At 40.7% G+C, this 17,355-nt stretch overlaps 1 protein-coding gene across 1 annotated transcript in view; it reads right to left on the minus strand.

Moving 5' to 3' along the window:
* The window catches only part of OTUB1 (OTU deubiquitinase, ubiquitin aldehyde binding 1), a 45,292-nt gene extending 28,442 nt beyond the window's left edge, over positions 1-16,850 (minus strand). The window contains exons 1-3 of the mRNA XM_053720065.1: positions 16,775-16,850; positions 10,960-11,021; positions 8,072-8,170 (exon numbers count right to left, since the gene is read on the minus strand). Of these exons, the coding sequence (XP_053576040.1) occupies positions 8,072-8,170; positions 10,960-11,021; positions 16,775-16,820 (207 nt within the window). The 5' untranslated portion in view covers positions 16,821-16,850. The remainder of the gene's footprint in view (positions 1-8,071; positions 8,171-10,959; positions 11,022-16,774) is intronic.
* Between the last annotated feature and the right edge of the window lie 505 nt (positions 16,851-17,355).

Below are 17,355 nucleotides of genomic sequence, written 5' to 3' on the forward strand. Positions count from 1 at the left end.
AAAATGCATTCTGTCAAAAGAACTGAAATAAGGGGGAAGTCTGCATAGGCTTAGATACAAGGTAATCAGAGGTAAAAAGTGTATTATTATTATTATAAGTGTGTTGGTTATGCAACTGGGGAGTGGGTAATAAAGGGATTATCTATCTTTTAAAATCAACAAATTTTCTGATGTTGATTGTCCCTTTAACAATAAGTAATAAAAAGTACTGGGTCTAGACTGTCCCTTTAATATACATGAAGATTTGAATCATATCTCCTATCTTCCTTGTATGTATATAGACTGGAACTGCACACCATAAGCAAGATTATTATTTTCCCAGAGTTTCAAATTAAATACTCAGGTAATGAAGGATATGCTGAGAAAGTGACTGACAATGCACCTGCACCTGAATTAGCACTATATAAATAAGCGTTTGTACACAAAGAACAAATGCCAGCCGGTGACATTTTCTGTTATTTATAAATCCTACTTAAAGTGGTGCTAAACTCTCCCTTTATAAAGACCGATCCGGAATGTTAGTGAGATTCTAGAGTTTCATTTGAAGATGCGCTATAACTTATTTATTTAAGTAACTTATTGCGCATCTTCATTACAACTGATGAATTAAACGCCATCTAAAATATCACTAACATTTCGGATCCGATTTTAAAAAGGAGAGCGTTTACCACCACTAAGTTATCAAAGCACAGATTAATTGTATAATTTAACATAAATTGATTTAATGATAATTTGTGCAGCAAACATTGAAAAAAAACAATTTTTGCTTACCTGATAAATTTATTTCTCTTGTAGTGTATCCAGTCCACGGATCATCCATTACTTGTGGGATATTCTCCTTCCCAACAGGAAGTTGCAAGAGGATCACCCACAGCAGAGCTGCTATATAGCTCCTCCCCTCACTGCCATATCCAGTCATTCGACCGAAACAAGACGAGAAAGGAGAAACCATAGGGTGCAGTGGTGACTGTAGTTTAATTAAAATTTAGACCTGCCTTAAAAGGACAGGGCGGACCGTGGACTGGATACACTACAAGAGAAATAAATTGATCAGGTAAGCATAAATTATGTTTTCTCTTGTTAAGTGTATCCAGTCCACGGATCATCCATTACTTGTGGGATACCAATACCAAAGCTAAAGTACACGGATGATGGGAGGGACAAGACAAGAACTTAAACGGAAGGAACCACTGCCTGTAGAGCCTGTCTCCCAAAAACAGCCTCCGAAGAAGCAAAAGTGTCAAATTTGTAAAATTTTGAAAAGGTGTGAAGCGAAGACCAAGTCGCAGCCTTGCAAATCTGTTCAACAGAGGCCTCATTTTTAAAGGCCCAGGTGGAAGCCACAGCTCTAGTAGAATGAGCTGTAATCCTTTCAGGGGGTTGCTGTCCAGCAGTCTCATAGGCTAAGCGTATTATGCTCCGAAGCCAAAAGGAGAGAGAGGTTGCCGAAGCTTTTTGACCTCTCCTCTGTCCAGAGTAAACGACAAACAGGGCAGATGTTTGACGAAAATCTTTAGTAGCCTGTAAGTAAAACTTCAAGGCACGGACTACGTCCAGATTATGCAAAAGACGTTCCTTCTTTGAAGAAGGATTAGGACACAATGATGGAACAACAATCTCTTGATTGATATTCCTGTTAGAAACACCCGTAAGTAAAAACCCAGGTTTGGTACGCAGAACTACCTTGTCTGAATGAAAAATAAGATAAGGAGAATCACAATGTAAGGCAGATAACTCAGAGACTCTTCGAGCCGAGGAAATAGCCATCAAAAACATAACTTTCCAAGATAAAAGTTTAATATCAATGGAATGAAGGGGTTCAAACGGAACTCCCTGAAGAACATTAAGAACCAAGTTTAAGCTCCACGGGGGAGCAACAGTTTTAAACACAGGCTTAATCCTAACCAAAGCCTGACAAAATGCCTGGACATCTGGAACTTCTGCCAGACGCTTGTGCAAAAGAATAGACAGAGCAGAGATCTGTACTTTTAAAGAACTAGCTGATGAGCCTTTGTCCAAACCCTCTTGGAGAAAGGACAATATCCTAGGAATCCTAACCTTACTCCATGAGTAACTCTTGGATTCACACCAATAAAGATATTTACGCCATATCTTATGGTAGATTTTCCTGGTGACAGGCTTCCGAGCCTGTATTAAGGTATCAATGACTGACTCTGAGAAGCCACGCCTTGATAGAATCAAGCGTTCAATCTCCATGCAGTCAGTCTCAGAGAAAGTAGATTTGGATGATTGAAAGGACCTTGTATTAGAAGCTCCTGCCTCAGAGGCAGAGTCCATGGTGGAAAAGATGACATGTCCACTAGGTCTGCATACCAGGTCCTGCGTGGCCACGCAGGCGCTATCAGAATCACCGATGCTCTCTCCTGTTTGATTTTGGCAATCAGTCGAGGGAGCAGAGGAAACGGTGGAAACACATAGGCCAGGTTGAAGAACCAAGGAGCTGCTAGAGCATCTATCAGCGTTGCTCCCGGGTCCCTGGACCCGTAACAAGGAAGCTTGGCGTTCTGGCGAGACGCCATGAGATCCAGTTCTGGTTTGCCCCAACGATGGACCAGTTGAGCAAACACCTCCGGATGGAGTTCCCACTCCCCCGGGATGAAAAGTCTGACGACTTAGAAAATCCGCCTCCCAGTTCTCTACGCCTGGGATGTGGATCGCTGACAGGTGGCAAGAGTGAGACTCTGCCCAGCGAATTATCTTTGAGACTTCTAACATCGCTAGGGAACTCCTGGTTCCCCCTTGATGGTTGATGTAAGCCACAGTCGTGATGTTGTCCGACTGAAATCTGATGAACCTCAGTGTTGCTAACTGAGGCCAAGCTAGAAGAGCCTTGAATATTGCTCTTAACTCCAGAATATTTATTGGGAGGAGTTTCTCCTCCTGAGTCCACGATCCCTGAGCCTTCAGGGAGTTCCAGACTGCGCCCCAACCTAGAAGGCTGGCATCTGTTGTTACAATCGTCCAATCTGGCCTGCGAAAGGTCATACCCTTGGACAGATGGACCCGAGAAAGCCACCAGAGAAGAGAATCTCTGGTCTCTTGATCCAGATTTAGTAGAGGGGACAAATCTGAGTAATCCCCATTCCACTGACTTAGCATGCATAATTGCAGCGGTCTGAGATGCAGGCACGCAAATGGCACTATGTCCATTGCCGCTACCATTAAGCCGATTACTTCCATGCACTGAGCCACTGACGGGCGTGGAATGGAATGAAGGAAACGGCAAGCATTTAGAAGGTTTGATAACCTGGACTCCTTCAGGTAAATTTTCATCTCTACAGAATCTATCAGAGTCCCTAGGAAGGAGACTCTTGTGAGTGGTGATAGAGAACTCTTTTCCACATTCACTTTCCACCCATGCGACCTCAGAAATGCCAGAACTATCTCTGTATGAGACTTGGTAATTTGAAAGCTTGACGCCTGTATCAGGATGTCATCTAGATACGGAGCCACCGCTATGCCTCGCGGTCTTAGAACCGCCAGAAATTAGCCCAGAACATTTGTAAAAATTCTCGGGGCAGTGGCCAACCCGAAGGGAAGAGCTACAAATTGGTAATGCCTGTCTAGAAAGGCAAACCTTAGGAACCGATGATGATCTTTGTGAATCGGTATGTGAAGGTAGGCATCCTTTAAGTCCACTGTGGTCATGTACTGACCCTCTTGGATCATGGGTAGGATGGTCCGAATAGTTTCCATTTTGAATGATGGAACTCTGAGGAATTTGTTTAAGATCTTTAGATCCAAGATTGGTCTGAAGGTTCCCTCTTTCTTGGGAACCACAAACAGATTTGAATAAAATCCTTGTTCCGTCCGCGGAACTGGATGGATCACTCCCATTACTAGGAGGTCTTGCACACAGCTTAGGAATGCCTCTTTTATCTGGTTTGATGATAACTTTGAAAGATGAAATCTCCCTTGTGGAGGAGAAGCTTTGAAGTCCAGAAGATATCCCTGAGATATGATCTCCAACGCCCAGGGATCCTGAAAATCTCTTGCCCACGCCTGGGCGAAGAGAGAAAGTCTGCCCCCCACTAGAACCGTTTCCGCATAGGGGGCCGTTCCTTCATGCTGTCTTGGGGGCAGCAGCAGGCTTCCTGGCCTGCTTGCCCTTGTTCCAGGACTGGTTAGGTTTCCAGGCCTGTCTGGAATGAGCAACAGTTCCCTCTTGTTTTGAAGCGGAGGAAGTTGATGCTGCTCCTGCCTTGAAATTTCGAAAGGCACGAAAAATAGACTGTTTGGCCTTTGATTTGGCCCTGTCCTGAGGAAGGGTATGACCCTTGCCTCCAGTAATGTCAGCAATAATTTCCTTCAAGCCAGGCCCGAATAAGGTCTGCCCCTTGAAAGGAATGTTGTGTAATTTAGACTTTGAAGTCATGTCAGCTGACCAGGATTTAAGCCATAGCGCCCTACGTGCCTGGATGGCGAATCCGGAATTCTTAGCCGTTAGTTTAGTCAAATGAACAATGGCATCAGAAACAAATGAGTTAGCTAGCTTATGCGTTCTAAGCTTGTCAATAATTTCATTCAATGGAGCTGTCTGGATGGCCTCTTCCAGGGCCTCAAACCAGAATGCCGCCGCAGCATTGAGAGGCGCAATGCATGCAAGGGACTGTAAAATAAAACCTTGTTGAATAAACATTTTCTTAAGGTAACCCTCCAATTTGTTATCCATTGGATCTGAAAAAGCACAACTGTCCTCAACCGGGATAGTGGTACGCTTTGCTAAAGTAGAAACTGCTCCCTCCACCTTAGGGACCATCTGCCATAAGTCCCGTGTAGTGGCGTCTATTGGAAACATTTTTCTAAATATAGGAGGTGGGGAAAAGGGCACACCGGGTCTATTCCACTCCTTGCTAATAATTTCTGTAAGCCTTTTAGGTATAGGAAAAACGTCAGTACACACCGGCACCGCATAGTATCTATCCAGCCTACACAATTTCTCTGGAATTGCAACTGTGTTACAGTCATTCAGAGCAGCTAATACCTCCCCAAGCAATACACGGAGGTTCTCAAGCTTAAATTTAAAATTAGAAATCTCTGAATCAGGTTTCCCCGAGTCAGAGATGTCACCCACAGACTGAAGCTCTCCGTCCTCATGTTCTGCATACTGTGACGCAGTATCAGACATGGCTCTAACAGCATTTGCGCGCTCTGTATCTCTCCTAACCCCAGAGCTATCGCGCTTGCCTCTTAATTCAGGCAATCTAGATAATACCTCTGACAGGGTATTATTCATGATTGCAGCCATGTCCTGCAAGGTAATCGCTATGGGCGTCCCTGATGTAATTGGCGCCATATTAGCGTGCGTCCCCTGAGCAGGAGGCAAAGGGTCTGACACGTGGGGAGAGTTAGTCGGCATAACTTGCCCTTCGACAGAACCCTCTGGTGATAATTCTTTTATAGATAAAGACTGATCTTTACTGTTTAAGGTGAAATCAATACATTTAGTACACATTCTCCTATGGGGCTCCACCATGGCTTTCAAACATAATGAACAAGTAGGTTCCTTTGTGTCAGACATGTTTAAACAGACTAGCAATGAGACTAGCAAGCTTGGAAAACACTTTAAAACAAGTTTACAAGCAATATAAAAAACGTTACTGCGCCTTTAAGAAACACAAATTTTCCCAAACTTTGAAATAACAGTGAAAAAATGCAGTTACACTAACAAAATTTTTACAGTGTATGTAATAAGTTAGAGCATTGCACCCACTTGCAAATGGATGATTAACCCCTTAATACCAAACACGGAATAACAAATGACAAAAACGTTTTTTAAACAGTCACAACAACTGCCACAGCTCTACTGTGGCTTTTTACCTCCCTCAATACGACTTTTGAAGCCTTTTGAGCCCTTCAGAGAAGTCCTGGATCATGCAGGAAGAAGCTGGATGTCTGTGTCTGTAATTTTTGCTGTGCAAAAAAACGCCAAAATAGGCCCCTACCACTCATATTACAACAGTGGGAAGCCTCAGGGAACTGTTTCTAGGCAAAATTCAATAGTGAAAAAGGGTGTGTGTACAAGCGCTAAGGTAATCCCCAAGCTGTATCCAAACAGAGATCCTAACCAACCTCCAAAAAATATGCACAAGTAGTAAGAAGTGAATACAGCGCCAACAAGAGGCCAAGAGATAAATATACTCACATAGAGATAAAAGAAGATTATTTAATGAACCATGTTAAAAAGCATCAGTAATAAAAGACTATATATAAAAAATGTAAAAAGCACATATAAATAAAATTACAAATACAGGAATATTTTACAGAAGCGGCTCAAAGGGCCAAAGCTGATAATTACAATAAAAACAGAGGTAATAACAGGTGATCAGTGTGAGTGGTACACCAGAATAAGAGTGTATACTAATAAAACAGAATTAGCCTAAGTACAACTGTAGCAAGTGCATCAAGCAAAAAACTAATAAACAATAGTACAAACAATAGTGTTCAAAATTAGTGTTGCAAAAATAGTGTTCCAAAAAATAGAAAAATGCACTGCAGTGCAAAAAAAGGGGGGTAGCAAAATAATTGTATAGATACAATCAAATAGTGAGTGAGTGCAAATGGATATAAAAATGCTAGCTACTTAATCCAGTGAGGTTAAGATATAATTAAATAAAATACACAATATGCAATAACATAAAAAATATAATACACAATATGCAATAACATAAAAAATAAAATATAAAATATAATCCAAAAAAGTTTTTTGGATTATATTTTATATTTTATGTTATTGCATATTGTGTATTATATTTTTTATGTTATTGCATATTGTGTATTTTATTTAATTATATCTCAACCTCACTGGATTAAGTAGCTAGCATTTTTATATCCATTTGCACTCACTCACTATTTGATTGTATCTATACAATTATTTTGCTACCCCCCTTTTTTTGCACTGCAGTGCATTTTTCTATTTTTTGGAACACTATTTTTGTAACACTAATTTTGAACACTATTGTTTGTATTATTGTTTATTAGTTTTTTGCTTGATGCACTTGCTACAGTTGTACTTAGGCTAATTCTGTTTTATTAGTGTACACTCTTATTCTGGTGTACCACTCACACTGATCACCTGTTATTACCTCTGTTTTTATTGTAATTATCAGCTTTGGCCCTTTGAGCCGCTTCTGTAAAATATTCCTGTATTTGTAATTTTATTTATATGTGCTTTTTACATTTTTTATATATAGTCTTTTATTACTGATGCTTTTTAACATGGTTCATTAAATAATCTTCTTTTATCTCTCTGTGAGTATATTTATCCCTTGGCCTCTTGTTGGCGCTGTATTCACTTCTTACTACTTACCTCTAGGCAAAATTCAAGCCAGCCATGTGGAAAAAACTAGGCCCCAATAAGTTTTTTTCACCAAACATATGTAAAAAACGATTAAACATGCCAGCAAACGTTTTAAAATACACTTTTATAAGAGTATGTATCTCTATTAATAAGCCTGATACCAGTCGCTATCACTGCATTTAAGGCTTTACTTACATTACTTCGGTATCAGCAGCATTTTCTAGCAAATTCCATCCCTAGAAAAATATTTTAACTGCACATACCTTATTGCAGGAGAACCTGCACGCTATTCCCCCTCTGAAGTTGCCTCACTCCTCAGAATATGTGAGAACAGCAAAGGATCTTAGTTACTTCTGCTAAGATCATAGAAAACGCAGGCAGATTCTTCTTCTAAATACTGCCTGAGATAAACAGTACACTCCGGCACCATTTAAAAATAAACTTTTGATTGAAGAAATAAACTAAGTATAAAACACCACAGTCCTCTTACGACCTCCATCTTAGTTGAGAGTTGCAAGAGAATGACTGGATATGGCAGTGAGGGGAGGAGCTATATAGCAGCTCTGCTGTGGGTGATCCTCTTGCAACTTCCTGTTGGGAAGGAGAATATCCCACACTTAAGAGAAATAACAATAGATTTCAATTTAATATTGGCTTAAAATTATAGCCGGATGGGCAGCAAAATCAGCCAAGTTGTAAAATCAGAGACATATAATGTGTGTATATTTATATATTCAGATATATCAGTACCTTAATCTTGTCTTGATAAACGTGGTCATCAGATGCATATTCCTGGTACAGGACGGAAAGGTCCAATCTGTCAGAAAGTAATGGAGTGTGCCCAGCGATCTGTGGAGGAAATGAATTATTCTCACAGTGCACAACTATGGTTGCTAGGTGTCCAGTATTTAACGGAACAGCCCAGTATAACATATGCAAAAATACTTAAATACTTGCCATAAAACATGTTGAGATCTGTGCACATCCTAAAAGGGCTAAAATTAAGTAAAAATAGTTTGCATAAAAAAATGTTTAGATTGCTGGCAAGTATTTTACAATAATTTTCAAAAATAAGCAAAATTACTTACATAGGTTAGGCATGCTGTCTGGAGTAGTCTGATCCACCCCCCCTTATCAGTGTTTAGCATCAGAAACACAGGCATTGTAATTCAACAGCTGTTTATTTGCTTCTAGGCAGCTCCAGCAGATAATGAGTGCTAAAGTCTGCATTCTACCAAAGCAAAGGTGGATAAAGATACAGCCATAGAAGGAAATGTGTGGGGGGAGTTAGAGTTTTACAATTCAAAAACTTAAAAGAAAGGGTTAATGGTGAGGAACTGCAGTAATAATTTGCAGATTAAGTAATTAAAGTAAATATTATTATATTTTGTCTCTATCCCAACTTGTTTTATGTCCCTTTAAGTCATGGGGTTCATCCTGAGACCTGATGTGAATGTGGCTAACAGGCTCCAGGGCCAATCTGAGGTATTTTATGGGCATTCAGCCGACACGGGCTATGGCAATGGAGTCCGATTATGGCACTCTGCCCTCTACCAGTCACCTTCTTGTAACCCTATACACACACCACACAATGTGTCACTTATACACCAGGGGCTCCCAACCCCTCCTATTTATCATATTAGACTTCTGGAATGATTAAAATAAACCACCAGATGTTGGCTCAGTTCTGTATTCAGGTCATGTGACCCACTGAAAACATAAAACCGGATTCTGACAGAAGGTAAAAGCCAAACGATCAGCTGACATTGCTTTTTGAAGTAGATTTTGGAAGGGACATTGAAGTTTAACAATCTCATGCACTAATTCATTGGAGCATGTCATTTATGCACTACTCACTGTAGAACTCTGTGACCAATCCCTACAAAGCGGCTAAACACATAGATAAAGTTTCACTCGGGAGCAGCAACCACTGCAGTGCAACACGGGTCGTGCAATTGCTGCTACTGATTGGCTAACCAGCTATTTCCTTCTGAAGACCAGTAATCCCTTGCAGGGGATAAACAAATTTACACGCATTGTGCTAAATTGTTTGAGCAAGTCGTTTGTGTGCATGTCCTTTTCTGACAGAATACCTTCCCTGTCTAATACAAATGTATTTTTTTTTTAATTGATCATAATTCCCATCTTTTGAGTAGCTTTCTTTGTGCTTTAAGATATTTTTGTGGCTTGAGTCACCGCCGGTCAGCACTCAGCATTCATTGCACTTCAGGTTCACGGGAGCGGCCTGGAGCTGGCGGCTGTTGTGTATGGAACCTGTATTTGTTGCCCTACAATGTCACTTTAGTCAATTCTCAGGATACCCCAAGCATTCTTGTGTTCCCTTACAGTATTAGTCCTTACCGCCTCTACTGGAAATCTGTTCCATCAACCAACCACCCTTTCTGTACTGAAGTGCTTCTGTTAATTACTCCTGACCTACTATCCTCCAAGGTGAGATCATGACCTCTTGTTCTGGTGTTGCTTGTCTTGTGATAAATTATTCATCCCGTTTTATTAAAGCCTTTATATACAGTACATGAAAGTTTCTATCATGCACCTCCCCCCATCTAAGCTACACATATTAAGATCATGACATCTTAGTTATTTTTTAAACCGTTTGCTGTATATAATATTCTTTGTTCCCTTCATAAATACATCATTTTACGTTTGTGATGTTAGTTTCTATATCGCACGGGGGGCAATAACTAACATCACATTATTCAGAGCTTCTAAAACTTGTATTTCCTCTGGGACCCATTATTACAATATAGCCAGACACAAACCCTTGTCAGACTGGTAAATCATTTAGTTTTTTTTATGTACCAATATATTACACAAGTGATGGGATTATTACCAAAAATAAGTAAATGAATCTGCTGCGGCGATTGCCAATTACTAACTTGTACCCTCATTCTCCTTTCTGTGTGGCGATGAGCAATGCCTGTGCATTCTGTGCACGCTGCACGCAATGTTCCCTCTAATTTTATGGAGCAGTGTGCACAGAAAAATTAAATAAAAGATGGAAATTTTTGACAAGTGACTAAATTGTGTTTGCACATTTGAAGAGGAACAAAATTATCTGCCTACCTCACATTAATCAAAATACAGAAAAAATGACAAACACCAACACACACAGCCCAGGTGTTCCATGATGTTAAAGGGATATGAAACCCAAAAATGTGCTTTTCTAAATCAGACAGAACATAGTATAAGTTTCCAATTTGCTTTGTTCCCGTGACATTCTTTGTTGAAGAGATACCTCTAGTGCTCTTCCAAATGGATAACATTCTTGCAAAACTTCTGCCATATAGAATGGCAGACACGTGCACGCTTCTGGGCTTAGGTCCCTTCTTTTCAACAAAAGATACCAAGAGAATGAAGAAAAATATTAAATGTAAATTAGAAAGTTGTTTAATATTACTGCTCTCTCTGAATCATGAAAGAAAAATTTGGGGCTTCATATCCGTTTAATACAGAGAATTTTATCTGCATTACATTTTCCTTTATGAACAAGGTTGTGCGAAGAATTGAAGACATTTAGCCAATCAGAGGTCATCAGCAAACCTCCTATTCCTTAATGTCTAATTGCTTCGCTGCTGTTGATTGGTTAGTAATATTAAGCTACTCTTTTTACTTACTTCTTGTTGAATACGATCCTGTTGAGCAATAATCGCTTCGTCGTACGTGAGACAGTTAACACCTGGAAAATAAAAAAAAGAGTTCAAGCTATGTTACATCCGCACGCATGAAATGATACAACATACAAACGATCACACAACCTAAAATAAAAACAGCGCACATGCTCCTTACAATCTCTCCGGCAACTACAAACATCTGTGAATGAGGTTTGTACAAGGTCTCTAAGCAACCGTTTTAGATTTATCTTCTTTTTAATGCGAGATCAGCTTTTAACTCAAGGTTAGTAAAGCGATCTCAGTCATTTTCATACCTCTTATAAAAGGGACATTCTAACTAAAAATGACGTCTTATTGTTACTGGCTGTAGAACTGTGTTTATACAAAGCACAATATGCCTAATCAGCAGTCACATGACTCCACCAATCACTGTGCGCCGCTTGCTGCTCCCGACAGGGACGTTATGTATTTAACACCTATGTCTGGGGTGAAACACAGGTACAGGGAAAGTAATGAACAAAAACGGCAAACTCTAACAAGTTACTAAATTCAATTTTTCATTAGTGTCCTTTTAAAAGGGATATTCCAGCCAAAATTGGAACCCACGTGGATGCATTTCAGTTATGAATAGAAGCAGTTTTGTAATTAATATGTATTAGCAAAAAAGCTATAACTGGTGCAATAGTGTATGTAAGTATGCACCGTGCACCAGCATTTTATACACAGCACTTGCCCAGAGAGCCTAAGGTGCTTGTACCATCTGGTAATGACTCAATTTGTTTATTGCTGACTTGATACAAGCCCCAGTGATGATCTGAGCAGCTGCAGTATTTAAAATGCTGGTGCACTGAGAATATCTAGCTATGCTTCACATGCACGTGCAGAGATAAAATGCTAACACTAAACAGTGATACAATTTATTAAAAGCATTTTTGTAAATACATGTATATTGCAAAGATGTTTCTATTCAAAGATGTAATTTATCTATGTGTATTTACATTTTAACCGTAAAGTCCCTTTAAAAGGGACTTTAAGCTTGTAGGAGTGTCACTGTCCACCAAGTCCTATACTCATCATGGACAATAAACTGATTGGAGCCATTTTATGTTGTCTCCTAGAAACATTTAAAAGGATAAACTATTCCTTCCTGTAGAGACCCCAGCCTCCTTGATGGGGCTGACAGGAAGTAACAGACACTGTACAAATGAAGGTTCCATGCCGTCCTAACAGCCCTGGGCTTTAACGCCATTAGGACAGCATGGAGTGCCCTACCTTTTTTTGGTGTCCTGCAGCCTCCCTCCTTTCAGGCAATGGCAAATCTTACTGGGGGCGTACCTAGCATTGTAGGTGACTGCCCCCATGATCCGATGCCGGCGACAATCTTGTCATTTCATTTTTCAAGCAAGTGTTTACATCGGAACTTCATTCCAATGTTAAATACTTGGCTCCAGCATGAATGGGTTAAAGGGACATAAAACCAAAAATATTTTTTTCAGGGTTCAGATAGCACATGCAATTTTATACAACTTTCCAATGTACTTCTATTATCTAATTTGCTTTGTTCTCTTGATATTCTTTGTTGAAAAGTATACCTAGGCAGGCTGAGGAGCAATGCACTGCTGATTGGTGGCTGTACATATAAGCATCTTGCGATTGGCTCGCCTGATGTGTTCAGCTAGCTCCTAGTAGTGCATTGTTGCTCAAACAAGAAAATGAAGCAGAATTAATAATAAAAGTAAATTGGAAAGTTGCTTGAAATTATATAATCTGTCTGTATCATGAAAGGTTTTAGGATTATTATTTGATACTGGGCTTTAATTTGTTAAAGTTTACTATCCCTTTAAGGAATGCCTGAAACTTTGGAGACATTTTCCATACGTAGCCGGTACCCTTGTGCTCTCGTTTCTCAAGCCTAGATTTATATTCTTCAAAAATATTAGTTTTTTTTTTTTTTTATGGTCTGAAAAAATGTTAAAGGAACTCTAAAAACAAAATTAAACGTTCACGATAGAGCAAGCATTTGTAAACAGCTTTCCAATTCACTTCCATTATCAAAGCACGATTAATATTTTTATGTGCACTATTTCTGAGACACCAGTTTCTATTGAGCATGTGCAAATATTCACAGTACATACAAAGATTCATTTTGTGATTGGCTGATGTATGCCACATGATGCAAGGGGAAGGAAAAAAGAACCAACTTTGAAATTTGTCAGAAAAAAAAAAAATGTGCCTTTCATTTGAAATTCAGACTAAGCCCAAAAAGCGCAATTTCAGACACGGTTTCTCTCAACGGCCCTCGCAGGGGCTGCCCTGGTGGAATTATCGTAAAAAAGGGGCATTGTGAGTGGCGAGATCTCTCCTACTGAAAGTAATGGAGCTCGCTGGAAAGGGAAAATTTACACTGTGGAGCAAAGTTAGCAATGAGCAGGGCGCGCACTTTAAACATTAAATCCTGCAGCCAATACAAATCACATTGCACTGTTTTCTGCTTATAGTATCTTACAAGCAACTATATTTTCGTATGCATGCGTTTTACTATTAGGGTTATACGTAGTTTGAGAGTTTTGAGAAAAGCTCACCACCTTTTAGTTGGCGAGAAAAAACAGATCTGTAGCGTGAAAATCTTTACAGAATTACAGTGCAATTAGTAAAACAATTTCATATACGCCCAGGGTTCAGGACATTTTACGAAAAAACTAACAATTACGTTTCGTATTTTGTACATTCAGAGTACTCAAATTACGATTTACGCTGTGCATATTAAATACGATTTATTCCTGTGTTATTTACATACAGATTTTACATTTTTCATAAAATAAGATTATTGGAGAAGAATTTTGTCACGATTTTTAAAGCACCTTAACAAAACAATTATTTTTCAGCGTATGTGTGTGTGGATGGTTCAATTATTCGTTTGGAAGATTTTAAAATACTAATTTTATTGTGTCCTTTAGTAATGTATTCATCTCCTCCCCTGCAAACAAAAGGACTGACAAGCATTCTTTAATAACCTCCCAAGCCCAGAGACGTTTAGATCATCGGACCCTGATGCTTTTGTATTGTGTTTTTATTGTACACTTGTTCATTATGCATTTCTTCTGAATGTAATGGTTCTTTAACTAAAATTGGTTTAAATTTATGTTGAGACTAAGAAAAATGTTGACTAAACTAATAGGTCCCTTTTATAATGTTCTGTAAAAATTGCTGGTTTATAAACCAAAAAAAATGAAAGAAAAAAGAAAAAAAAGTTATTTTGAGATCACACAAGCAATAATAAAAAAAAATATACATATAAAAAATATAACAGCATGCAAATATGAAGAATGTGGTATTGCTAGTTAATGCTAACAGGAACTCAGATTGGTCAGTATGTTTTCTACATACCGACCAATCACTGCGCCTGCTGGTACATAGCTAAGGCAGTTTTTTTTTTTTACCCGTGTGCGCACACACAAAACCATCCAGTGGGGCGCACACACATTAGCCAATTAGCACACATTCAGGTGGTGGGCACACAAACACATCAGCCAGTGGGCATACACATTAGCCAGTGAGCCCAGTCAGGTGGTGGGCACATAAACACCAACCACTGGGCATACACACATCGGCCAGTGGGCATACATGTCATTTGGTGGGCACACAAATACTAACCAGTGCCCACACACACTTCAGCCAGTGGGCACACATTCAGATGGTGGGTAAACAATAACCAGTGGCCATACACATCAGCCAGTGGGTATACACACAATCAGGTGGTGGGCACACAAACACTAACCAGTGCGTATACACACACATCAGTCAGTGAGCAAACAATAATCAGTGGGCATACACAGTCAGGTGATGGGCATATACACATTAGCCAGTGAGCATACACAGTCTGGTGGTGGGTACAAAAACACTACCCATTGAGCACACACACATCTCCCAGTAAGCACACAGTCAGGTGGTGGGCACACATACATCTGCCAGTGAGCACAAAGTCAGGTGGTGGCACACATACATCTGCCAGTGAGCACAAAGTCAGGTGGTGGGCACACATACATCTGCCAGTGAGCACAAAGTCAGGTGGTGGGCACACATACATCTGCCAGTGAGCGCACACAGTCAGATTGTGGGCACACAAACACTACCAGGTGGGCATGCCATACATATACACATTAGCCAGTGAGCGCACAGTCAGATCATGGGCACAAAAACACTACCAGGTGGGCATATACAAATTAGCCAGTGAGTGCACAGTCAGATCATGGGCACACAAACATTACCAGGTGGGCATATACATAGTCAGATCGTGGGCACACAAACACTACCAGGTGGGCATATACACACATCAGTCAGTGGGCTTACAGTCAGGTGGTGGGTAAACAATCAGTGGGCATACACAGTCAGGTGATGGGCATATACACGTTAGCCAGTGAGCATACACAGTCTGGTGGTGGGTACAAAAACACTACCCATTGAGTACACACACATTTCCCACTGAGCACACATACATCTGCCAGTGAGCATACAGTCAGGTCGTGGGCACACAAACACTACAAGGTGGGCATATACACATTAGCCAGTGAGCACACAGTCAGATCGTGGGCACAAAAACACTACCAGGTGGGCATACACACATTAGCCAGTGAGCACACACAGTGAGATAGTAGGCACACAAACACTACCAGGTGGGCATATACACATTAGCCAGTGAGCACAGTCAGATAGTAGGCACACAAACACTACCAGGTGGGCATATACACATTAGCCAATGAGCACACACAGTCAGATAGTAGGCACACAAACACTAACAGGTGGGCATACACACATTAGCCAGTGAGCACACACAGTTAGATCGTGGGCACACAAACACTACCAGGTGGGCATATACACATTAGCCAGTGAGCACATACAGTCAGATCGTGGGCACACAAACACTATCCTGTGGGCATACACACATATGCCAGTAAGCACAGTCAGATCGTGGGCACACAAACACTACCAGGTGAGCATATACACATTAGCCAGTGAGCACATACAGTCAGATCGTGGGAACACAAACACTACCAGGTGGGCATACACACAGAGCACACACAGTCAGATCGTGGATACAAAAACACTACCAGGTGGGCATATACACATTAGCCAGTGAGCACAGTCAGATAGTAGGCACACAAACACTACCAGGTGGGCATATACACATTAGCCAGTGAGCACATACAGTCAGATCGTGGGCAAACACTACCAGGTGGGCATACACACAGAGCACACACAGTCAGATCATGGGCACACAAACACTACCCGGTGGGCATACACACATATGCCAGTGAGCACATACAGTCAGATCGTGGGCACACACTACCAGGTGGGCATACACACAGAGCACACACAGTCAGATCATGGGCACACAAACACTACCCGGTGGACATACACACATATGCCAGTGAGCACATACAGTCATATCGTGGGCACACAAACACTACCAGGTGGGCATACACACATTAGAGCACACACAGTCAGATCATGGGCAAACAAACACTACCCGGTGGGCATACACACATATGCCAGTGAGCACAGTCAGATCGTGGGCACAGACACAATGATCGGTAACAGAGCGGGGCACCAATCACTGGGTGCCAGTAACTAGCCTTAGAGGTGCACACAAAGCCCAGAGGATATAAGGGCCCCTGGGGGACTGATATGTGCACCCGGTACAGGAGATGGGGGGCTGGCGCCTGCCGGTACAAGCACCGCAGAGCCACGTGACCGTGCACCGGCAGCGCCACATGCGCGTACACATCGGTAAGGCTGTAACTCATTCACGGTCGCTCACCGTCACATTGGGTCTGTGGCAGCCTCTCCGACTCCTCGGTCGCCATCTTTCTCCTGCTCCTCCACAACAGTCTATCACTTCCGAGGGAGCCCGGAAATCCCGCCCGAATTTCTTCACAACGGGCCCCTAACTGCAGCCTCACAATACCCATGTGCCAGTGTCAGCAATATATAAATATATTTACATTATGTGTATAATGATAAGTGTACATGTGTATAGAATCTAAATCATGTAAAGTAAAATATATATATAACAATAAATGGCTACATGATATAAATATGTGTACAGAATTATCTGTGTATAAATATGTTTCAAAATAATAAATATGTATGATTTAGTTTGCATACATATATACACTAAATGGTCAAATGATATAGATAGTAACCTAAATGTGCATAATTATTATCATAGGGTACTTGCCAGGTGTCCAGTATGTTAGCAGGCTGTCCAGTAAAATATGTACAAAAATACAGGATACTTAAAGTGAAAGTCCATTTTGATGAATTAGTGCCCGATTATTAATAAACCTATTAAAAACAAGGGCACTTTAATTCATCAAAATTGACATTTCACAGTTTTCT

This window comes from Bombina bombina, chromosome 7, assembly GCF_027579735.1.
Source record: "Bombina bombina isolate aBomBom1 chromosome 7, aBomBom1.pri, whole genome shotgun sequence".
NCBI lineage: Eukaryota > Metazoa > Chordata > Amphibia > Anura > Bombinatoridae > Bombina > Bombina bombina.